Below are 26,559 nucleotides of genomic sequence, written 5' to 3' on the forward strand. Positions count from 1 at the left end.
AAGGTAAGGATAAAAGGAAAGAAACTGTGAAGTGGTTGAGGGAAAACAGTACAAAAAAAAACAATTCGTTCTGCTCCCTGGAAGGATGCTCAAAATACTCATTTAATGTAATCTCCAGCTCCTAAGAGGATTTAGAGATTTTACAACCATTCTACATTCCCGGAAGAATGCAGAACAATTCGCAATATGTAATGAGTATGGAATGTATGGAAAACCAAAAACCCGGACACATAGTTACGTCACTGTACGGCGGGACTGTTACATATCAGATGCTATGAAGTACCGTGATCGCATTCATACAAATCACACGAATATTATTCAATGCACTCTGATCATAACTTTGACATTTTCAGATTCAGATTTGTTTTTGTAAAAATGCTTTTGTCTAAGCGTAAGTTTGCAAGCTTCGCCATCAGCCCATTCATTTCCAGTAATACCAGAAAGGCCGAGTACCCATAAGAAATAAATAGTATTTGTAATGCAGAGGTTCTCGATTTGAGTTCGACATGTGATCACAAGATTCAACCGTGAATCATTCCAACTGAGTACCTTCAAAGCTGCCTGAATGTAGTAACAAAACTAAATTCACTTACCACAGATTCTCTGCTGAAGTATCAATTGTACCTCACACAGAATCGCGTAGATTTCTGCTTGGGACACAGTACAGTATCTACCAAGTGAATGAGACTGCTCTAGCGTCATTTCACGACAGTAGACACCAGCAGAAGCACGATAATCCAACAGAGAACTGTCATGAAAGATAATTGTTACGGTCGTCGGCGGTTCGGTTTTCTAAATGGCTGAAGAATTACATGTAAATAAATGATTATGACTACGGTGGCATCTCAACTGATTTATATAACAGTACAATATTAAACGTAAACTTAATCTAATTTAAACAGTTTCCTTATAAAAATTCGTGAAAAATTATTTTTTTAACAAACGCAAGACGCAAAATCATTCGTCATCACGATAATGCAAGCTCTCACACTTCCGGCTCAGACAACCGAATATCATCAAATCGATGGGGAACCCGCCGTATAGTCCTGACTCGGCACCTAACGACTTCTATTTGTTCCCTTTCGTGGAAAATAAACTGCGTGGAGAGCGATTTAATGCTCCTGAATAAGCTGTTAGGCGTTCAAAACCCATGTTTTGAGGGTATCACAAGAAGAGTGGAAAAAATGTTATGAAAATTGGTTCAAGCGTATGCAGAAGTGTATTTGTTATGTAGGGGAATATTTTGAAAAACAATTAAACCATTTCCGATCAAATACTGTTTTCATTCAAAGGCAAAATACATTAGTAAAAACTCAGATAAAGGGTAACAGAGGTATTTTGGCCACTCTAATATAGTTTATTGTGAGACACGAATTATTAGAACCAAAAATATAAGGACCGTGCCAAAATACAAATAAAACAAATAAATTCTTAGTTTAATTTTTCAAACGCAGATGACTCTTCCGGTAATAGAATTTTGTGGCAATGTGCAAACAAGAGGTAGGCCTCTAGGGTTCGAAACTTACCAATAAAAATAATACTTCAAATGGACCTCCAAACGATCGGACGCTTTCGGACATAAGCAGTATATAGAACGTAATTTTCTAGAACTTTTTTAATTCTTTTAATCGATTTTAGTGTGTACAATAGGAAATAATATTATCATCACTTCCACTTCACTTTATATAAAGTAACAGTTATGACGAGACATGAGACATCCCATCCGTATCCCGTCTGCTGCTGTCCAACAGATATTCATTCAACAGCAGCTAACACAATTTTAGTACTTTTAGTAAACCCTCCAATTGCGGTTAGTTTGTATATGATTTACTTTTCTTTTTTTTTCTCGTTGCACGAAGTCTATCCATTCATTCACTTTTCTCACCTATCTCACTAGACTTTCGCTTGTCTTTCATTAGTTGCTTCATTATTTTATCTGTGCTAACCTATCGTTGTTGTTGTAGTTATAGTTGCTGTATGGATGTTTGTTGTCAATTGAATTTTCATCTCAAGGCACTTTTTTCCGATACTTTAGATTATGCTGGATTATGTTATTATATTGATGTTAGTTTTTCGTTTATAAATTACTTTGGAGTGAGGATCACTGCTCCGCTTTCGCGGTGTTGTAGTATGTTAATAATGCATTGGGTGATTCAATGAAATTATTCGGATGTGGTGATGCTTATATGTACAGGTTTTGTTTTGTTTTTTTTTTTGCGGACAGTACTAGTAAAAGCTGTTGCATCTACAAATATTTCTCAAGTCGGTATCAAAAATTACTAATGTACTATAGATACATATGTGTGTTGATTATCAAAAGCCAATATTGTCAAATTTGAGAAATATTCATTCTGTGTATTGCACATATTTTGAACTGTATAATTTACTCATACATTGCACATAGTTACACAAAATTGATGTCTTTTTAAATGAAATAGGAAACGGTTGAATACAATACAATTGTGATGTTCGGACAACGCAACTATTGTACGGCAAACCACTATGTGTATAAGAGTAAATTATCAGTTATTCTTTGTGCATAAACAAAAACTTAATCCACTTAACTACTGTCATGTAAAATTACTTTTTCATTTGATGGCGGAATGGACTAAGGATCAACGAAGCTTACAAAAATTATATACGATATTGGTAGTAAACATTACCTTCTGTGTTTGTGTTTTTTTTTCTCATTCACAGGTCAGTATTCTAGTACTTGTATGTATGAACAATTTGAACGAATTGGTTTTATACGACTTGCGGTTAGGAAGAGAAGCATGTTGGTTTGCTAGATTTACATCAATATTGCGAATTTCTAAGTAGAATGATTCAACAAAAACTGATTAATGATTACGCTGTTTAGGATTTTTGTTGCGAGGTGTTAAAATCCCTATTTTCGATACAATACGGCTTCGATTTGTTGTTCCGGAGCAAAGTTGCATGTCTCATAGAACAAATGTTGGCAGTTTGGAACCCGACCTGTATGGGATTTTAATGACATTACCCATGACAATCGAACTCGCTTTGAATTCCCAGTATTTCACGTTATCTTTGTTTCAAGAATCAAAATTACAAAAAGCTTACTTCTATGACGGATAGTTACTGAGTTCGAACTTTGCTGTTTTCAACAAACTGGCATAAGTAATCCACCTGAAATGCCTCGTGCATGCATGCTTGGTAGTGATGATATCAACGCAACTTTCAACATTGTACTGCTACAGTTAGACTGATTACACTTAAACCTCCATTTACGAATCTTATATTAGGACTGTACTCGAAAAAAATAACAGTCAACAAATCAGCAAATTATTAAATGAATCTATGAATGGACTGTGCTATACAAGCGGTAACGTAAATACAAAGAGGTTTTACTTTGAATGAAAGATCGGACCGTATGCGATTTACATCCGTACGAAAGCCAATGGAAAAAAAATAAATCTCCTTAGACTATCTAAAGACCTGACCTCGGGATATAATACAGTACAAAAATTAGGGTCTTATTCACCAGTGCAAACAGTGAGCTCTTCACGCAGGAGTATCGTGTATACGTACCAGCACGCGAAGTCGAGATAGACGGCGTGATCACCGCTCCGAGTCTGACTTGCGTGGACGTTCTTGAGCATGAGGTAGACGGTTTAAAAAAAACATTACTCAAAAGTTTCAAGATATTGGATTGCAAGCGGGTAATGAACAGGACCAATTGCATACAATTGGGACTAACAGCATCCCATTGTTGCAAAAAATCCCGTTGTATCAAGTGTAGAGGGAGTCCTGTGGACAACTACTGCGGTGGAGACATTGAAAAGTGTCTCTACTGCCAGGAGGGACTGCATGAACTCTCTGATTGTTCCGCGTACAAACTGCGCATGGATAAGATGGAGCATTCTCTCAAGCAAGTGCTACATTACCTACCGAAAATCCTTACGCTTGCTTGTCAACTGACCAGGAAGAGGGAAAATGTATCCTCTCACAAGCTCCCTAGTAAGGGTTCGAAGGTGTCTTCAGATGGGATCCAAAAAATTTAAAACATCTAGAAGTAGTTCCAAAAAACCGAAGAAAAGAAGCTCCAGGTCTTGGAATATTAAATTCTGAGCAAGAATTTCCACCCTTTTATGGGACTTTAGATCCTCCGAAAGTCCCTGTAGATCAATCAGAAAATTTCCCAATGGAACTCGTAAAATTCTCTGATATTGAGAACGGGATTTTTACCACTTTCAATATTTCTGAACCTCTAAAAAGCCTATTAATGGCTCTCATTCCTACAGTTGAAACATTTTCGAAGCAGTTGACTGCAAAATTGCCCTTTCTTTCAGCGATCGTATCCTTCGATGGATAAGTCATCGACCCAGTTTACGGATTCAATCACTGTTTTATAGCGGAATTGTAGAAGTATCATCCCAAAAATAGAACCGTTCAAATTTCTAGTACACAATCTGAAATGTGACGCATTTGCATTGTACGAAACTGGGTAACTTCCAATGTATCACTAAACTTTCACGATTTCAACATTACGCTATTCATCGATCGATCCCTGCGGAAGAGTACTTTTAGCCGTATTAGCCTCCCTCGATACCAGGTATTAAAGTTGTCGCATGTCACGTCACAATGAAAGGCAAGGACCTTTGCATTGCTTCCATCTACATTCCCCCGAAGAGCCTCGATTGGGTACCACTTTAACTCTCACGGTACGGGATGGGGCTCTTTTCACGATGATAACAGATCAACTACGATCTTTGCGGCCACTTCAATATGACTATTATGAATACGGGAGAAATGACACAGATTCCTGCACCACCAGCGAAACCAAGTGCGCTGGATTTATCCATTTGTTCGACCTCGACGGTTTGTTAACGGATTAACAAAAGAAACATCGATGAGCACCCTTTGGAACACAGCCCGACGAATGCACAACCAAAACACCACACACGAAAAAGGAGGCGTATTCCAACCGCTGGATTTCGCTAAAAAATATGTCCTAACTCTATTCCGGAACAGAATATCACCCGCGTTGCGTCATCAACCAGGAACGAAACACCGTTTTCGATGGCAGAGTTCACACTTGCGCTCTTGTCGTGTAACAATAAAGCCCCGGGGCTGCCTCAGGACTCATGCTTTAGCCCCAATTTTTAGAACTTCTACATAAACAACATTGATGAATGTATCGACACATCTTGCACGATCAGACAACTTGCCCACGACAGCGTTGTGTCCATTATAGGACCCATAGTGGTAGATCACCAAGGACCATTACAAGATACCCTCGACAACTTATCCACATGGGCTCTTCAAATAGGTATTGAGTTCTCCACGCAGAAAACTGAGCTGGTTGTATTTTCAAGGAAGCGAGAACCAGCACAACTTCATCTGAGGGGTGAAATCATATCTCAGGTCTTCACATTCAAATGTCTCAGGGTCTAGTTCAAATCCAAAGGCACCTGGGGATATCATATTAGTTATCTGAAACAAACATGACAACAGAGAATTAACTTTCTTCGTACAATAAGCGGATTATGGTGGGGTGCCCGCTCACGAGAGACCGGATCAGGTTGTAGCAAACAACGATATTGTCCGCTTCTGCTTCCAATCCGCCGCGAACACCCATTTCATTAAACTGGAAATAATTCAATATCGTTGTTTGCGTATTGCCTTAGGTTGCATGCAGTCAACTCATACGATGAGTCTCGAAGTGCTCGCGGGCGTCTTACAATTGAAAAATCGATTCTGGGATCTATCATATCGATTGCTAATCCGATGCGATATCTTGAATCCGATAGTGATTGAAAACTTCGAAAGATTTGTCGAGCTCAATTCTCAGACCCGTTTTATGTCCTTGTATTTTGATTACATGGTTCAACGTCAATCCTTCTACGTTTGTTCCTGTGCTCATTTTCTGGATACTTCTGATTCTACTGTGTTTTTCGACACATCCATGAGAGAAGGGATTCGTGGAACTCCGGATCACATACGTCCTCAAGTGACCCCTAATATGTTTACAATAAGTTTAGAGCAGTCGACTGTGAAACGAGGTTTACACTGACGGATCTAACATCAACGAGTCCACCAGGCTTCAGTATCTTCAATCAGAACATCGCTACTTCGTACAAACTCAATGATCCGGCTTCAGTTTACGTCGCAGAATTAACTGTTATTCAGTACACACTTGAGATCATTAAAATCTTCTAAAGTCAATAGAGGCTCTCCGGGCGATGAAACCAGGAAAGTATCCCCGATATTTCCTGGGGAAAATATGGGAACATTTTAGAGCTTTATCTGGTAGCTCTTATTCAATGTCGTTAGCCTGGGTCCCTTCGCATTGTTCCATTCCGGGCAATGAAAAGGTAGACTCATTCGCTAAAGTAGGCGCATTAGGTGATATTTATGAAAGACCAATCTGCTTCAATAAATTTTTCAGTATCCCTCTGCAGAAAACACTCGAAAGTTGGAAAATTTCATGGAGCAATGGCGAACTCTGAATATGGCTACACTCCATCATCCCTAGGGTACCAACGAGACCTTGGTTCATGGGGATAAACGTGAGTACGCGATTTTATTTGTATGTCACGGCTCATGTCAAATCACTACACTTTCAACACACATCTCCGGCGTGTTAGATTAGCGGAGAACGGTCTCTGCACCTGCGGCAACGGTTATCAGGACATCGAGCATGTCGTGCGGTCGTGCGTAGAGTATCGCGGCGCCAGGCCGGAGCTTCTGGAATCCCTTAGGGCCCGAGGTAGACCACCCGAGGTTCCAGTCCGTGTTGTGTGGACGAGCCTGAGTGTAATCTGGAATCTGTTATATCTTGCTCAGAAATTTCCTTCTATTCCTCGACGATGTTTCAACTGTGGCTAAGAATAATCTTCTCCTACAGGCTCGATACTAAATCCGCCCAATTTTCTGCATCGGAACTAACATGATCTTTTTGCAGTCACTAACTTATTCGAAGATAGGCCATAATCTTGGCTAGTTTTCCATAACTCTGTAATGGGTGATCAGAATGTGCAGAAACATCTAAATCTACATCTCCCCACTTTTCCAACAAAGTTAACACTATCTATAGTAGATGGCGCACTGATATACGGGAGCTACCGATAACTCACGGCTTCGACTCCACATTCACTTACTCAAAATTATCAGTCGCGATTCGAAAATGCCAAAACACCTCATTACTTCTTCCCTCAAAATTATTTCAATTTTGTTTCGATTCTAGAGGTTTTGACCTCAAGGTCATTCACCTGGTGGGAGATGCCCACGTATAACGTATATAACAAGGATAAATTAACGATTTCTGTTCACTCTCCGTAGTCCGTCTACTATTTCTAGGCACAGCATATCCATTAATTAGTGATTGATCGAAAATGTTTTAGAAACAAACAATGGTTCAATGATAGTACGAAACGATAATGATGATGTGAATTTTACAATTTCGATTGAGGTTGTGAAAGGTAAAAGTTATAATACTGGACAAAAAGATCGTGATTCGAAATAAAGGATACTGATTGGAAATTGGAAAGGGCAGTCCTCTGCTATTCATACCTCTGCTAGTTTAGGGTGATTTTATTGTTACTGTAAATGCATTTAAATTATTTGTTAGTAAAATTTTCCGTTACCGTCTGACCGTTGACGGTCGACTATTTTAACAAACCAAGAGCTACGGAGAACCAACACAAAAGGAAGATGATGGTTAATCACATTTTTATGTTTAGCCTTTTAAGCACTAAGTAAATCACCTTTCTCGTTATTTTTAATTTTTTTAGTATCCAATGCCGTTCGCTAAAAAATTTGGAATTGAGCCCTAGAATTATGCAGTTTGTGTTTTAATTAATTGTTTTTCGTTCATGCTTTTTTCCGACTGTTCGCTGAATTTTACGTGCTCTACACGACTTTTGCCATTAAAATGATTTAGCTTTTAGGTCATACGGTGAAATATACTTTACTTTCGTACTTTTATCATAATTAGGGTATTTTTGTGGTTTTATCTTCTGTTAAAAAGCTCAGTCTTATTAATAATCTGCATCGAAGTAAATGTGTATTTTCGCATCAATGCGCTAGTTTCAAAATAAAATTATCATGTCTGCTATTTCTAAGATAAAATCAAAAAAAAAAGTTAAAATCTTCAATTATACACTTTCGCTCGCTGTGCTGTTCAATAAATTAGTACTGTTAACAATTAATTTTATTTAGCAGTGCACTGATGGTTAGGTGCACAGCGTACAATTTTAATGTGCTTTACTCAACTGTCAACATTATTGAAGTTGGAAACTATTCCGGGAGTCGAACACAATCGGACTAACTATCGAATTTGCATAAAGTAAAATTACAAAAAAAAAACAAACTCTTCGCTCACCTCACAGATCTACCATCATATTTTGCAGCTGTTGCAGATTTGTCCCGATCTTTGGATTTTCCGGTAGGGTTCGTATCCTCAGAAGCCACGTTTTGCACTCCACACATTTGCTAACGCGTTCCTCCCGACTGACGTCCACTCCGATGGCGCTCCACGGGTTTGTGTTTTCGCGAATCACCGTCAGAAACGTGGTCAAAATAATGCGCAATGCATCGCAAGCTCGGGTACAATGGCTGAAAGAAAAAAAACGAAACGGAAATCAGTTTGCTAACGTAATTTCAAAATGGCTTCTGTGTTGGAACAAAAAAAAATGCTAATAAAGCACTTTCCAACCGACCTCCAGGGACCCGGCAGTATCGGCGCTAATAACAGTTTCTTGTCCAACCCCTCCCCTAGTTCAGACGGCATTATTCACTATGTAATAGATACGTTCTCCGTCAGTCAGTCGAATGGCTACATTGGGAAAAAATAAATAATCTCTCATCGCCTCTTTAGCGAAATCCCATGCAGCACACTTATTCAGGTTCCCACTTGAGCGATTTTGTGAATGAGGAACGAAACGATCCTCTCGTCTCGAGAGGGACACCCTGTTACACCCCATGACTGTTAATCATTCATAACAATATAAACAAGCAGCTTTCGCACCCGGTCCGAACTCTCGATTTTGACTGACACCCATCGACAGCGTGAATAGGGAAATTGGAAAGAAAAAACGGGGATGCTATAGCAAAACAACAAAAAAATACAAACTAGATCATAATCGCATCAACGGTGCTTGTTTGCAATTCAAACACTGTTTGATGCGATGTATCGAATTTCAGAATGGCTTTGGTCTTTTCTAGTAGTTTTTTTTTTGCAAACCTCGGATCAACGGAAATGAACAGAAAATTAGATATGTCTCGAAGTAAATGAATTAATCTACATGTATCACATTGATGAAGATTCAATTTCTAGTAATAACGCAATAAACAAGAACTCATTATTTATTACAATTGAAAATAAATTTTAGGATATGAAATCTTCTGACGATCAGAAAGCCGTAAACCATTGCACTTCGGTACTAAAAGAGTATTGCAAATAGCATTACCTATAGGTCTGTTCAGCGGTTTATGTTGAACCTTTAGATAGTGCTAGCAGTTCAACATAAACTGCTGATGCATTGATGAGACGAAGACGAAGCGCAAAAGGAACCAAATTAAATTTTAACCACAAATTTAAGTTCTGTCAGGTTTTGTACTCCTTTGGTAAACTCACAATTTAGAAACAACAAATTTAGCAGAATATCAAATTTATTAACATAACAATTTAATCAAAATCAATGTTTTATTGTAACGCATGGGCTCAAAAGTTCCGGGCCTTTTTTTGATTCAAAGTTAGCTTTATTCATCAACGTAATCTCCATCAAGAGCAACGCAATCGTTCCAGCACCGATCTAACATTTCAATACCACTTTCGTAGAACGTTTTTTCTGTTGCCTCAAAATGGGCCTCAGTTTCAGTGATAACCTCTTCATTCGTGCGAAATTTCTGACCGGCGAGTAGTCGATGGGAGCCATATCTGAGGAATACGGTGTATGTGGAAGCAATTCGAAGTTCAATTCATGTAGGTTTGTCATTGTCTTATGCGGTCGTTTCTTAGCAATTTCAGCATTCGAACTCTTTAATAACGATATAAAATTTTCACGGTTAATGATATTTCCTTTCTCAAGAGAGTCGTTAAATACTACTATAACCTTTCCAGTCGGTTCACCAGATGACGATCGCTTCGATTTCGGATTTAAGTAATGAATCCATGTTTCATCCATTGTCACTTATCGACGCAAAATTTTCCGTTTTTACATCTAAAGATGGCCAAACACTGCTCAGAATCATCAACACGTTCTCGTTGTTGGTCAAAAATGAGCAAACGCGGCACCCACTTTGAACTGAGCTTTCTCAAATCTATATAAAGCCAACACGTTCTTTTGATATGTCAGCTAACTCATGCGACTTCATTTTTCGATGATACAAAACGATTTTGTGGATTTTTTTGTATGTTTTCTGGTCTTACCGCCTTCTTTAGACTTCCATTGCGTTCTGCATCATCGGTGTCTCTACGACCACGTTTGAAGTCAGCAAACCAACGTTTTATTGTTGTTTCTGATGAAAGGGAGTCTCAATATCCAAAAGACATTTTTGTTTAATCACCTTTTCGACTTCATCGTTCTGTTGTTAACCTTACACACTTAGAACAAATCGTGTAAATTTACGTCTCTGTAGATGCACATAAAACGAGCGTCGCAATTCACTTAAATTTACATCTCAAAGAAAGTACAAATAAATCATATCATTAACTTCACAACTAGTTTAACTGAAGTTGACATCGAAACAGACTCATTGTTTTACATGTTAAGGCCATCGATTACAGAAAAAGCTCATTTTTTCAGTGCTATTTTTGATAAGACTCGGAAAATCCTCCGAATTTTCCAGCCATTTTCACCCTGTAGATAGATAAAAGTATTTCAAAGGTCTGTATGTTTTTGGTTTTGGCAAATTTTTCAAAATTTCCATCGAAAATTTCCGAAAACCACCCGCGCGCGTAGTACTTGGACGATGGCCTTAAAAGATGTAATACTCTGCCCTCACTCAAGAAAGTACGGCATGTTTTTTTCTAAGAGTGTAATTTTAATAGTGCCGCTTCAAATTTTTTTGTCTGATCATCAGTTTACAATCGAATACCTTGGCAAAAAGTACGGAGAAATTCTTTCCATCGAAAGGGCGAACGGCGTATAAAAATCCACAGAAAACTAATAAGCAAAGTATCATTTTTTACGGCACAAACGAACCGCACAGAATGCAAGTAGATTTAATAGGGGTGACCGGGGCTAGTTCTATTTTCGGCACTTTTGAGTAAATTTAGATTTTTGTACAGTAATATGCGTAACGCAAACCAATTATCATCCGAATTTCAAAAACATTGTACCGCCGGAAAGAGCATTCAAACCCCTATGAAATGGTATGATGGTTTCCAGTGTTCCTCTTATTTCTGTTAGTGCAAATCGTGATTGTTCTCGGAAACATCCATTGGGGTTTCCGGTTGGCCGAGTTTTGTGCGGGGTTGGTTTGTCGAGTTGTAAATTTAGTGTATCCGTGAAAGGCTAACTTTTTTCTGAGTGAACTTAGATGTTACGCTAATATTGGTGATTATATGTAAGTGTTGTGTGCAGAGTTAATTAATATGCGGATCAGGGTCATTTCGCCGAAAGCCATTTCGCCGAATGGGTCACTTCGCAGAATGCCATTTCGCCGAAAGGATCATTTCGCCGAATCCTGAAATCGTCTTGAAAAAGTGATTAGAATTGATTTAAATTAAAGACAAACAAAACATGATAGAATTAACACTCGTTTTGTTGACCTACCAATGTACTTCTTGAATAAAAATTGATTCATTGACCTCAGAAAGTAGTTCCCTAGAAAACTTGTTGACTATTAGCTTCTAAGCATCAAAGCAATTGCATAGGTGTATCTACCAGGCAAATGTAGCCGGTATTTTCCGTTTATTAAGTGAAAATGAAAAAATATCTAATGCGGCTACGCCACATCGTTTTGGTTCATGTGCTGTCAGACCTCGCTACCGCTCGTTCGGACCTAACTAAAGCAAAGAAACCTATCTTTGAGTAGACCGGGCAAACGAGGCGGTTACAGGTTTGTATGCAAGAGGCCGCCGCTTCCGACGGCGGGTCGGCGGCTTTATGCCGCCGAGCCATCTTGGTTTCGGTTATGTGGCTGCGCCACATCAGTTATACAGGAGACATGAAGGAGATATGACCCTTTCGGCGAAATGACCTATTCGGCGAAACGACTTTCGGCGAAATGGCATTCGGCGAAATGGCATTCGGCGAAATGGCTTTCGGCGATATGAGGTCTTTTTTATGCGATATGAGGTCTTTTTTATGCGGTTTTTTACGCGCGGTTTTTTTTCATGCGAAGTTTCAGAGCTATGCGGTTTTTTTATGCGAATTTTCAGAGTTATGCGGTTTCCCTTCTGCGGGTTTTTTTTTATTCTGCGGGTTTTTTTTATTGCAAAGTTTAAGAGTTATGCGGTTTTTTAATGCGAAGTTTTTTACGCGCGGTTTTTTTTCATGCGAAGTTTCAGAGCTATGCGGTTTTTTTTATGCGAATTTTCAGAGTTATGTGAATTTTTTTATGCGGTACGTGAATTCGCATAAAAAAGACTTCAGTGTATTTCTATTCGCTCGGTATTATTATTCCCTCATAAATATTACTTGCTGCGATTTTCTTATGAGAAGTAATATCTGCTAAATTCTCTCTTCCTTTTTTTCTCTCCTCTCATGATTCCGATTGATCTGAGTTGTTTCCAATAATAAACGTTTTCCATTGATGCATTTAATGTATGAAGAGGCTCAGTTTAAATAATCGCTTCCATTTTATGCGAAATGCGAAGTTATTTAAAGTATACTAAATTGTCGTGTCTGTTAGGGGAAGCTATGAGTGCGGTTTGGTAAACATGGGAAATTATACATTGTTGAGCTTTGTTGGTTTTTCAAAAAACACATTTTTTCTATACATTGTTTGTTATTTATTAAAATTTCGACCAGCAACTATCTCAAATATATAGTTTTATCTATTCGAATCGATGCGACCTAACCACTGTTTGCTGGTTTTTTTTCGTATTTTGAATTCGCATTCCTATATAGAATTCAAAGAGTAGTCAGTCTTACGGCAAAACGTACAATATCAGTGCAGTGAATAGTAGTACTTGCACATTTGATTAAATTTGGATCTCCCAATATCCAACTTTCGAGAATGGTAATCCCTTTTAGGGAGGAAGCGAAACCTTCCCAATGGCTTTTAGAAAATCTATTTTTTGTACTTTAACAGGTTCGCAGGCTTGCTCTCTGAGAATTAGATCTTTGGTAGGTCCAAGTGTACATCCACAATCGAGAAGAGAGCGCCTCTTGCTCATGAACAATAATTGTTACGGTCGTCGCTGAATGGCGATTCTGTATTCTAAATGACTAGAATTGTTTTTTCATGTATATCAATGATAATGATTACGGCGGCATCTCATCGGATTTTTTAGCATCTTAATCTAATTTAGATTTCCCGGCAAAAAAACTGCAAGAAATTAATGTTGTTAGTGATCGTATTTATCAGTGAATACTACAGCGAGTTCCATGAAAAGATCCAAAATGAAAACGGTAGAGGTAAAAAAAAGGGTTGTCGTCGATGGTTCAGAGTGCGACAGGAGAAAAAAAGTTCAAACTTCAATATTGGGCAAATAGTTATTTACCAATGAATAATTTCCGTATTTGTTGCTGTTTACTGTTTCGTGCTGCATCAAAACACCGGAACTGTTTTCTTAAGCAGCCCATGCACAGTGGTCCGAAGCGGGAAATTAGCGTGACAAAAATATTTATACTATTAGATATTATTTTTTTTAGTTGGTGTCTTCACAAAAGTTGTTTGTAATCAGATGGCGCTCCTTTTGATGAAAAAAACACTAGGGTGGTCCTCATTTAGATTGAAATCTGAAATCTAACTTTCTTAATTGAACTCAAAAATGATTTTGTTGTACAATAAAGTTGTAGGAAATTTTATTTTGAGCAGCTTTGCTGAAAAAAGCACCTCTCTAGCTTTTCATTTGATCGAGTTACATCAATTTTCCCGAGTAAAAATATGGTGGCTTCTGATAAATCACTTTTTTGTGAAACGTTCTACGGAAAATTTGTCTTCAGAAGAGTTGTTTAACTCACAATTGCGCACAATTTTGCTCAACCAAGATTTTTCATATGAGCTACCAGTAAAAAGTTATGATTGTTTTTTCATCAAAAACTAGTCAACCTTCAAATATTAATATTCATTAGATGCCAGAGCGATGAAAATGTATCCTATGCGGTTCCTGAAAGGTCTTAATATAAGTAAAAATTTTAGAGAAAATTTAAAGGGTGTTATTTTTTTAACTTATTTGAATTAGTTTTAAAAAATACATTCAAAAATCTTAAAAACATTGCATAACTCTGAACGGCTTTAACGTATCAACATACTTCCTTCAGCAAAATAATAGTATCAAAATAGTTCTACAAGTGTTCCATACATTGTCCTTTCAAGAAATGAGACACACAAAAACTACAGCCGAAAATAGATTGCAGCACAATTTTAATTAATTTATTACCAAAATAACTACTTCTATTGAGTTTGAGCAACTGAGAATTAGAGATACTGTGTAATATGATTATTCCGAACTAGTTGGCTATGATAAATCTATGAACAGAAATTTTCATAATCTCGACAACCATTCCAACAAGCTGGTGCAAGTTAGTAAAATGCAAATATTTTTATCCACATCGTGCCGAGACGCCTATGACACTGGCTCTTCTTTCTCATCCACTTGTGTACCGAATAGTGAACAAATACTTTTGATTAGAATAAATACATTCTACTCATTTTAACAAACTAATGATTTTCTTGGGTTTCAGGAAGTTCTTTGATTTACAAAAAAAAATATTTTCGGCTGTAGTTTTTGTGTATCTCACTTCTCGAATGGACAATGTATGGAACACTTGTAGAACTAATTTGATACTATTGTTTTGCTGAAGGCAGTATGATACGTCAAGCCGTTTGAGAGATATACAATGTTTATCAGTTTTTTGAAGGTTTTTTTAAAACTAATTCAAATAAGTTGAAAAAATAACACCCTTTAAATTTTCTCTAAAATTTTCACTTATATTAAGACCTTTCAGGAACCGCATAGGATACATTTTCATCGATCTGGCATCTAATGTATATTATTATTTGAAACTTCACTAGTTTTTGATGAAAAAACAATCATAACTTTTTACTGGTAGCTCATATGAAAAATCTTGGTTGAGCAAAATTGTGCGCAATTATGAGTTCAACAACTCTATAGAAGACACGTAGAACGTTTCACAAAAAAGTTAGAACAAAAAAAAAGAGATTTTTCAGGAGCCACCCTATTTTTACTCGGAAAAATTGATGTAACTCCATCAAATGAAAGGCTAGAGAGGTGCTTTTTTCAGCAAAGCTGCTCAAAATAAAATTTCCTACAACTTTATTGTACAACAAAATCATTTTTGAATTCAATTAAGAAAGTTAGATTTCAGATTTCAATCTAAATGAAGACCACCCTAGTAACTTTTTCCATCAAAAGGAGCGCCATTTGATTACAAACAACTTTTGTGAAGACATCAATTACAAAAAACTAATATTTAATAGTGAACATATTTTTGTCACGCTAATTTCCCGTTTCGGACCATAGTTCCATGTACGCTCAGTTTTCCGGACAGTTTCTCGTGAACTGAACAATTAACTGAAGTGACTGAAGAGTTCATCCGGCCAAACGTCCGGTTTTTTTACTGGAGCTCTCAATCTCAGTTTCATCCAGTAAACTGAGCAGTTCTTCAGTTGATCGTTCAGTCATCATGCATGCTTACGTCCGTATCGATTATTCGACGAACACATGCTTACGCCATTCGTGTGCAAAAGAAGCATCGGCAGCGCAGGTAGTTTTTTTATGAAGATTCCAAGCATCAAGGAAGTGACAAATGCTACATAATAAATAAATATCCTACTCAGGACCAATTTAACTCAAGTCGGTAAATGAAAATTTCAAATTAAACTTCGTGCAAAGTAAAAAAAAGCTTTTAAAATAGCAGTCCGATCAATAGTATCGTCGAAAAATATGTTGCATTTTTCTTGCAATTTTGTCATATTTTCGATAGTCTACATATTTATTACATTGCTAAAATCATGCATTTCATATAAAATAAAGCATGTTTACTCATGGCGTATTTTCCATAAAGTACCTAATAGATGTAAAATTTGATGCGTTAAAAATTGGAGCCGCGCATATGTTCGAAGGCTCGCCAAAAAAACAGCAATTTACTACACAGAAAGAAATAATGAAATTTACACGAGATGTAAATTAATAGTAACATGGAATAAACATGGGTTGAATCGAAATTTTGATTGAAAACCTTCTTCGATGCAAAACTAAATTGAATTGCATTGAATTTTCAATGAATATAACTGCATCTTTCAATTAACGCTTATTTTGCGATTAAATTATATTGAAACGTACAGAATTGTAAAGTAATTTTATGAATATAGCATGAAAATAGATGTAAATTCACAAAATATTTTCATCTGTGTATGACTGCTATACTTTCTAAATGTTTTATGATAAAAACACAAATTTATGATTTGATTGCAAATCACCTTTAGATTCGAAAATAAATTTGTTGGAAATCGGTTAAACATTTTCCAATGTGTTCGAACGGTTGATTCGCAACATTAAACTGAAAACAAGAATGGCTCATTCGTATTCATTCGAAAGTACCTGTTCGTCGTACGGTCGATACGAACGTAAATAAGAATGAGAGTGTATATTACTAGAAATTTGCTGCTTTCTCAGAAGAAGCCGAATTTGATTAGTAATATGATACGATGTCATTTAGTCACACCGAATCAAAAAGTCTTCTCTAGATCATTTAAACTACGGAATGGGGAAAGTTGAAATTCACAATTTTAGCAAACGTTGAAGGTAGCCAGGCTCGACATATTAAGCGAAAAATCTTTCACTAAGCAATAAACGATAGAATAGAGTTGGGCGTCGACGCATGAATCACGAACTATATCTACTAAATGGTGAGAGCTCAGCAAAAAACTTGCTCAAACCAGGTTTCAAACATAGCAGGGCTCCAGTTTCAAAAATCGATTTTATAAACAACTTTCAGCCACACGTCGAGGAATAGCAACTTACCCCTGTTTGTCAGACTGAGTTAGCCAGTATTCATACTGTGTTTACATTATGGTTAATTTGGTTTCAGTATAGGAAGTTACATTCAGGTATATTATTTAGTTTGGAATTTTTACATAAGGTGATTTTTTTTGCGTATGCAGATGTAGTCCGAAAGAATATGAATACGAAAATATTTCCTAAAATCATTACGATAAATGACTGACTTCATCCACTCATCGCCTACTTTAAAACGTTAATATGACGTTAATTCAAATAATGTCAATCGTAAAACACCATGGATATAATAACATAATAAACACTAAATTGACAGCTCAAGCAAATTTTCACTACGGAAAGCGATGTCAGATATTATATAGGAAGTTTCAACTTCAGATTTTTGTCTGATAAAAGGCATTCCATCTGTTATCACAGTACACAATGGTGCGATATATCGCATCAAATGCCTACTAGAAATCCTATTAATATGCGTTGAAGTACGGGTTCATTTTACCTATTATTATATGCTTTGCCATGCTACTCTCTCCCCTCTGTTAAATAACGTAAATCACAAACTCCGCCCTGAATTAAAACGCTATATATATACACCCGATAATGAATCTGCATAAGGGGGACAATATGCGTAAGTATGAGTGGAAACAGAAAAAGAAAATAACTACAGACTGCTGCAGACCTGTTATTAAATTTATGTTGCCTGCAGAAATGAGCATTGAAGCGTAAATGCAGTATCCGGAAAGAAGCGATGGTTTGTCTGTCGTATAAAGAAGTGATGGGTTGGACAAACTGTGAATTATTGTTTGAGACAGAATAATACAGTAGCCCACACGAAATTAAGCGTATTGCTCAACATTATGATGTTGTTTGACTATGCGTCCGAATTATGTGCAAATAACTATGATTTGACATGGTATTCATTTTTGTTATAAATGATGTCTTCGGAAGTTCTATCAGAGTTGATTTGAAGCTCACATAACCTGTATTTGAAAAGATTTTTGAAATAAATCTCTTCCCAGCAAGCTTCTTTTTTTAATCTCAAAACAGAAAATAGTCGCTGAGGGCTAAATCGGGCGAATATGATGGATGTGATAGCAATTCCAATTTTACGTTCACTATATCACGCCACTACACGTATTCAATATGTATCTCACAACACTTTGAATGAGAATTTTAAACGTCACAATAAAGATACGGTTTTCGGAATGTTATTTACATCCTTTATCATTTTCATGAGTTAAACTGTACTGATGAAGGATGTAAATAACGTTCGGAAATACGTATCTGTTTTGTGACCAATCTAGAAAAAAATTTCGACGAAAAAGGTTTCCGCGCGATGTCTCACTACTTTTTGCCCACAGTAGTACTGTTTCAGTAAACTTGACTTTCATCTGTCACCTAATATTACAAAAAAAATGTTCCTCAGGTTACTTCTGTTGAATGCAAGAAATAAGGAGTCTGTTGGAGAGCACGTGTCTCAGAAAGTAACTCCAGCGGACTTTTCTCTGCTGACGAATCACAAAGTTGATTCATTGTCTTATTCGGTTCCTTAAAAACACGAAATGATCGGTAACACATCGAACGGTACTACAGCTGGCTATTTGTTGGCAACGTTTAATTTGGCTACCGAACCCGGATTCTGGATCTGAGGTATGAACCATAAGGTTGGACCTGGATCTGAATTCTGGATGAAAACTCTTTACCTGGGTTCTGAACGTGAATTCTGAATTTGCTGATTACATCTAAAGAATGTAATGTGACTAGGCACGCACAAAAATGACCATAATTGTGAACTCATAAAATTTGCGTGCACGAGACATTCCTCGTTACGTTGAAAGCTTCAAAAATTGAGTACACAAACCTTTTAGCGTAAAATATCTTTGAATGAAACCGGGAATCCGAATATTGGAATCACCAGGAACGAACCCCACATTTATTGATAATGGTAATTTTTATTTACCCTTTTTGTACATTGCCTAAGTTGTATTTTAAATGTTTGGGCCGACTTATTCAGTTGAGTTATTTTCTGATTTATTCGACACTTTTTCTTATTCTTACTTCTTTGTTTGATTGGAAAGGTTTCAATGACCATACATCCTGCCGTTTCGTTTATAGTCACATGGACTGTACTTTTTTATCTACTTATTCTTAACTTCTTGTTTATATTTGAAAATTTCACATTTTATTAAAACTTAATATTTTTCGATGGGGTGCAGTCCTGATATGTAGAGATGATTGGCCTCTTCCGGTACGCAATGTACATGATTTTAAATATAATGGCATAATATCAGATTTGGTAAAAAAAAACGGCGAAGACCCATGAGACTTTATAAATAGCAATAGAATCTTCTTTGAAATGTCCTAGCTCACAGCTCCGGTTGTAACAAAACTTCGACTTTTTCTACCACAGCATCAGTTGGCCTGCCATACTAAATATTTATTAGAATCATCGAATCTTTTTCTTCATGCAAAATTAAATATTAGACAACCCTAATGCTTTGCATGGCAATGTTAAAACTTAAATCTGGTAACTGCCCGAAAACTTTCACGACTTACATAATTCTTGCTAATTGAAATGTTTACTAAGCAAACGTGTTGATTGCATTTTTAGTTAGTTAGCACCCCGGTGGCACGATTGTCATCTGTATACCATTGGATTGAAGCCGAAAATTTTGGTTCTTTGGTTCTAGTTCGCTGTCAAATGCTGTGTTTAAGCTGTGTTCACACGTTCACATTTTTCTTCATGCGGTTGCACCACCAAAAGGAAACGATTTCGATGGAATATAATCAACTATAATAAACCACAATTTCTTTTTCTCATTCAAAAAGAGGTCAAATTACTTGTTTTATAGAGAATACTAGACTAGAGTTATATTTATATTAGGTTTGAAGAAAATAACTTTTGACACCAGTTTGATTTGATTGTATGGTATGAACCTAGCTTTACATATTGTTGACAACAACGCCACCAAAACAAAATGCGTCGGTTTCAGGAACCAGCTTCCATAGCAGGGGGTGTTATTTAGGGGTTAACTCATGTTTGTGTTTAGTGAAAATAAAAAACGGAAAGTTTGAAAAACCTAGTGGTGTAATGGTACCTTTCTAGGAACCGGAATCCGAAGACTGTCGCAGTTGCAGTAAGTATTTAGCACCATTAAATAGCCAGGCCTACAAGTTCAAAATAACGGTTCAGTCACGGTTAGTTTGTTTGGTTATAAGCTAATAAGACCTGCAAAATTTATTGACTAATTTTCAATTTCCTCTAACAATCAATTCAATGAAAAAAAAATTCTTTTCTGAATATTGGTTATAAATACACAGTCTTTGTTCTAATTCCAGTTGTTTGGTTTACACTCAGGCAAAATGAGTGGTGAAAATCATAAGGCAAATCTTATGGTGTCTTAAAAATCACCAAAATCATCATTCCAAAATATTAATCTCTACTATAAAGTTTGACTCTGCAATATACATCTCATCTATCACTATTATAATTTTCATGCGAACAACTTATGAATTCCACAATATATGAGATAAGTTATGTTTGTCAAATTCAGCACTTCTGTTACTTTTGTATATAAACAGCAAGGATGGCTTTTATCTTATCAAAGAACGCTCACTAGCAACTCTTCACACGATTCAATCAGTGACATCAAAGAGATACGGATATCATCGCAGCAACAAAAAACCGGCATGGTTCATTTAACATAGCATAGACACCGGTGCGAGAGCGAATTTCTCTCGATGATCTGTCTGAGAGTCAAAGGTTACCACGCTGCTGTAGGAATTCTCTCTGAAGCAACACACGGTCGCTTTTTCTCGTTTCGCGATCCGCTTCTATACAGGCAGTAGATAATTGCGATAGAATCATTTTACTATTGCCGCTTATTCTAACTGTATGTACATATAACCTTTGTACAAGTTGTGTTTAAGAAAATGTATGTGAATGCTCCACACAAGGATTTTGAAATATTGCAACCTAGTATGAGAATCATCAAGTCGAATCATCGATTTGATTTTCTGCGATAACTGTCAACTTGCGATTCTCTCTTGGTAAATTCCACACAGCACCAATCATTTTGTAATTTTTTAAGGGCCAAACAGACTGTAATTTTTTTAAAGGGCCAAACAGGACTGAAATTTTTAAAGGCCTTGGTTGATACTCAGAGTATGAAGTCTAGCGAAGAAATGTTGAAAAATTCTCTCGCGGTTCATGCATTGAGACACCCGAGTTCTTGTAGCATCTTCTACCGGATTGAAAATACAATACAATATTGATAAATATCGAGCAGCTTCTGTTAAATTTTCGGCAATCACCGACACTGATAAACAGAGTATTAATTTTTAATCTGCTGCATGAAACATGTTTTGTGATGGATAATTTATTGAATGTATAATCGATATCACTGTACTACCGACTGAAAAAAAAATCATATACATCGCGGATGCTTATACAACTTTTATGCATATAATTTTTTTTAAATAAACTTTAATTCATTGAAATTCTTGCTCTCTTTGGGGCGGACGTTTCGTAAAGTAGATATCATTTGTCGCAACCTCAGCACCGTATTCAACAAAAATCACCGGTAATAGACAATCGTTCCTGAACCGCGATTCTTATTTCTTAAAAACGGTTTTCGACGGTTTCGTGCTTCGTTCGTAGAGGCGGTGTAGTGTTTTCTTCTGCCGTACCAGCGCATGTACGTGCTTGTGCGCTTTATAAGACAGTTTAAAATTTTAGACACTCACCACCTTGTAATCTCGGAACCGGAAGTCACTTACGGATAAAATTCAGAAGTTATATATGGAATCATAAGACCTTTCATTTGAACCTAAGTTTGTAACAATCGGTCACGCCATCTGTGACACGAGTGAATCAAGCCATCGCTAAGAAAAGTGAGTTCGTTCAATTTTAGAGTGTGTTATCACTTTCCAAAGCTTTGACCTTTTTAATTTTGTAATTCTGGAACCGAAAGTCGGATCCAGATGAAATTTAAAAGTTCAGGAATTTAGTATAGGATCACAAAGCCTTTCATTTGAATATAAGTTTGTGAAAATCGGTTTAACCATCTCCGAGGAAAATTAGTGCACGACAATGTTACATACACACACGCCCACATAACATTCTACGTACTCGACGAACTGAGTCGAATGGTGTATGACACTCGGCTCTCCGGACCTCGGTTCGAAAGTCGGTTCCCACAGTGATTGCATAACCTTTCTATATGAGAAAGGCAAAACGGTTATGTTCCCTAAGCGAAAACATGGGTTAGCCCCGACATGACCAGTATCTGATTCGGCCAGTAACGTTTCATTCGACGCGTCAGTAAAGACGCTGCACTTCGGTACAAAACGAAAAGTATTTTGTAAATAGCATTAACTTTATTTTTGCTTAACAGTGGCATGACAGTTTATCATAAAATTTCATGTACTGCCGAGTCTAAGACGAAATATAAACAAAATTGAACTCTTAGGTTTTGTTTGGAATACATTTTCTCATAATGCTTCAGCGTCGTCCACCAGAGTAACAATTTTTTGATGTTCATATTCAAACCAGCAGACGTATAACTCCAGGACTTCTACGCTTCAACCAAACAATAAGGAGTGTATCAAAAATATGCTATCCAAATACATTTGTGTTGTACGCATGTATTTGTGACGGTTTTTTATGCTCAGATAACAGCATGCTGTGCGTTTGGCTGTCAGCTTTCGTTTGTTAACTTGTTTGTGCGGTTGAAATTCTACGTTTTCAAAATGTCACGAATTGAAAAGGCAGTGAAAATTAAGGTTCTGGCTAAGTAAAAAGGGTATTACTATACGAAAATTGGCGAAGCGGTTTGGAATTCATCATGCCAGTGTTAAAACCATCATTAATAAGTTTGGGGAACACTATTCTTTGGTTGAGCTACCAGGAAGAGGCAGAAAACACGGTTCTTCCAACCCGAAACTGGACTAGAAAGTGGTATCTCTAATGATGAAGAACAAATCAATGTCAATACGTGATTTGGCAAATAAAGCAGGAACAAGTGTCGGAATGATCCAGCGTATCAAGAGGTGAAATCACCTGAAGACCTACAAGAAGAAGAAAATCTCGAAACAAAGTGTAAAACAGAAGAAGCGAGCAGCAACAAAGGCCCAGAAATTGTATTCTCGTTTTTTGCAGTGTCTGGATACATGCGTTTTGATGGACGATGAGACTTATGTAAAGAAGGACTCAAAAACCCTTCCAGATCTACAATACTTTACTGTCGTCGTTGGGGAGGATGTGAGCGATGCGGACAGGTCGATTAAAGTGGAGAAATTCGGTCGAAAGGTACTAGTGGCGAACAATATGTTCCTGTGATTTGAAGTCAACCATTTTTTACACTACCGGAACTATGAATGCAGAAATCTATCGATCTGAGTGTCTCCAGAAGAGATTGCTGCCTTTATATATGAATCATAGTACACCTCCACTGTTTTGGCCGGATTTAGCGTCGGCTCACTATGCCAAAGGGTATAAATTTCGTTGAGAAAAATATCAATCCACCAAATTGCCCTCAGCTTCGACCGATCGAACGTTACTGGACAATCGTGAAGAGCGTCTTCAAGAAGACTGGTAAGGCAGCAGGAACATGCAGGAGTTCAAAAAAATTGGACTCAAGCGTCTAAAAAATGCGATGCAACATTTGTCCGAAACTTGATGAAGAGCGTTCGATCAAAAGTTCGAAAATTCGTGACGGAATAACATAAATTTCATCCGGTTTGCATTATGCTCAAGTTTAACCTCGTACAATAAAGGATCAATTTTTAGTTTGAATAAATTATCGTTTTTTATCATAATTTGAAAGAAAAAATTGTGGATAGCTTATTTTCGATACACTCCTTAGTTACTCCATCAAATTACACGTATTGGAACTGACATCCTAAAGCAAAGATTCTAAGTCTACTAAAAGAACAAAATCTCATTGCTTGGAATTACTTACAGCCCCTAGCCATATTAATAGCACATCATGTTCATTATTAAAAAGTGTTAGTGAAATTATGAGAAAACCAATATTACATATAAACTGATTTTTTTAATAAAAGCTATTATTCACAGTAGATTAAAGCATTTATTTTAATGAAAACAATAATGAAATTTCTCTTTCACTTTTAGCAGCCAACGCATCTGCTATACGACGAGGTAGACCGATTCTTTTCGGCTGTAGGAGTATACGTAGAAACTTAACATTTCATAGAGTCCCAAGCATTATCAATAGCATTCATGTCGGGAAGACAAAAACGGTGATTTTTTTCTTTTTAAATTCGTGGATAAACGTTTAAAATGAAAGCATGGTGCACCACGATTCTTGAACCTTTTTTTCGTCGTTGAAAGTAACAATATTTCAGAGAAATATTAATTTTACAATATGGGCCTGATAATACAACCAGAGAATGTACAAGTAATCCATATATTGAATATTTATATATTTATTTCATTTATTTATTTGCCTAAAGAAAGAAATGCTAGTTTATGGACAAATACTCCGCTCAGCTATGATTTTTACTTTACTGTTTTTATCAAATTGTTTGTAGAAAACGATTCAAAGGATACAATATAATATTCTAAAGCGGGCCTTAAGGCTTTTTTTATGTACAAATGAATTTCACTGACTCACAAATATAAATTATCCATTAGATGTAAAAAAACATATTTTCAAATTTTCATTGAATCGATTCGCTGTTTATCTATTTAATAAGTTACTTTTTAAATTTCTGTTTGCCTTGATTCCTCCATAAATAACTCATGGCATTTATATATAATCATCTATTTAGTCGATTAATTACATAAATTTACTCAATTTACAATTAACGAATTGTAATTTAATTAATACTAATGTCTTTACTACTACTCTAATAAGTTATTAGGTATTCTGATGGATAATTTATATTTGTGAGTCAGTGAAATTCATTTGTACATAAAAATGGAGGATGTCTTGGAGCCATCTTCAGAATACTATATTGAATCCTTTGAATCTTTTTCTACCTAGTAAAACAACTCGATAAAAACGGTATAACAAGAATGGATGGCTGGGCGTAGTATTTGTTCGTAAATTAACTTTTTGTTCTTAAGGCAATGCTTCGAACGTGAATGTTCAATATATTTATTACACTTCATTTGGATTCCTTGTACATTCCCTGATCATATTATCAGGCCCATGCGGAAAAAATAATATTTCTCCAGTGGCGTACCGAGAAAATTATTAGTAATAACCCAGCAAAATAAGAGATATTTTTTTTAAATATTACCGTTATTTGAATTCTTAATCTATTCATAATTCGTGCCATCCTCTCGTCTCCACTCTAATTGACAAACGTCGTATCAATGCAACAGCTGCAGAGCAATCATCGAACAAACCCCTTTCACCCTAAACACAGTAGAACGAACGAACAACGCAAATCAGTTTCGATTCCGTTTCTAGTGCAAACTCAAAACCAATGACAAGATAATTAGCTTGAGATGAGTTTTGCATACAATTCAATTTCTACTGCGCCTCCTCGAACTCAATAACAATCATATAAAAAAGGTACTTACAATTTGTATTCACTCTGAAGCAGATCGTAGATTTTTGGCAACAGCAGCACGCACATGTCAAGCGTGAATTGTGAACTGCAATAGAAGAATAGGGTCTTTGTTAATATTTGCAAAACGACAACCTGTTCCTTTTCAGCACGACTTACGATTTTTCCAGTATCGCGCCGAGCAAATCGACGAGAACGTGCGGATCGTTCATACGGATTGCTACCTTAAGCGCCGTGCTAACTTCTCCTTTTTCCGTGTATTTCCGAATGCTTCCTAGCAGTGCTGCGCGATTACAGAGAGCGTGAAATATACTGTCGTGTTCATTTATCAGCAGCTGAATCTCGTATTCCTCGGTTGTGCTCATGGCCCCGCCACCAACGCTGCTACTACCGCTGAAGTTAGTGGCATCGTGTGAATATCGAATATGTGAGAAGTGATGATGATGATGACCGACCGGTGGAATCAAAGGCGGAGGAGGCATCATTATCGAGTCCCGTTCCAAGCTGCTACCACCACCGTTATCGGCAATGCCGATGTGAGTCAAACTGTGACCACCACCCACAGTACCCATCATCGTGTTGCCATTATTTTGATGGATAATACCAGCGCGGTTCATCGTGGCACTGCTGATGTTACCATCGGCATTGTTGTTCCGTTGACGCATATCCAGTGAAGTTTTCGATCGCATCGGTTTTGTTAAAATCTCCACCTTGACGTTGGCGTTGTGGGCAATGCTGTGCCGGTTAGTGCCGTTTTTAACGTTGGTGATTTGTACCGAACTTTCGCTCTTGCGTATTTTACTACTCAGCGCAGTATTGTTTCTGATAGGAGAACTTCCGCGACTAATAGGCTTCTTGAAGGTAACCTGTAGGACAAAACAAAATAGTATAAGTGGAGATAC

The 26,559-nt window shown here is 36.9% G+C and overlaps 1 protein-coding gene across 1 annotated transcript in view; it reads right to left on the reverse strand.

The window, feature by feature from the left end:
- Window positions 1-1,597: 1,597 nt before the first annotated feature.
- The window catches only part of LOC131425775 (katanin p80 WD40 repeat-containing subunit B1), a 30,019-nt gene continuing 5,057 nt past the window's right edge, over window positions 1,598-26,559 (reverse strand). Inside the window, exons 4-6 of the mRNA XM_058587923.1 lie at window positions 25,817-26,523; window positions 25,671-25,745; window positions 1,598-8,577 (exon numbers count right to left, since the gene is read on the reverse strand). Coding sequence (XP_058443906.1) covers window positions 8,346-8,577; window positions 25,671-25,745; window positions 25,817-26,523 — 1,014 coding nt within the window. The 3' untranslated portion in view covers window positions 1,598-8,345. The remainder of the gene's footprint in view (window positions 8,578-25,670; window positions 25,746-25,816; window positions 26,524-26,559) is intronic.

The sequence above is a fragment of the Malaya genurostris genome, chromosome 1 (assembly GCF_030247185.1).
Source record: "Malaya genurostris strain Urasoe2022 chromosome 1, Malgen_1.1, whole genome shotgun sequence".
NCBI classification, from domain to species: domain Eukaryota; kingdom Metazoa; phylum Arthropoda; class Insecta; order Diptera; family Culicidae; genus Malaya; species Malaya genurostris.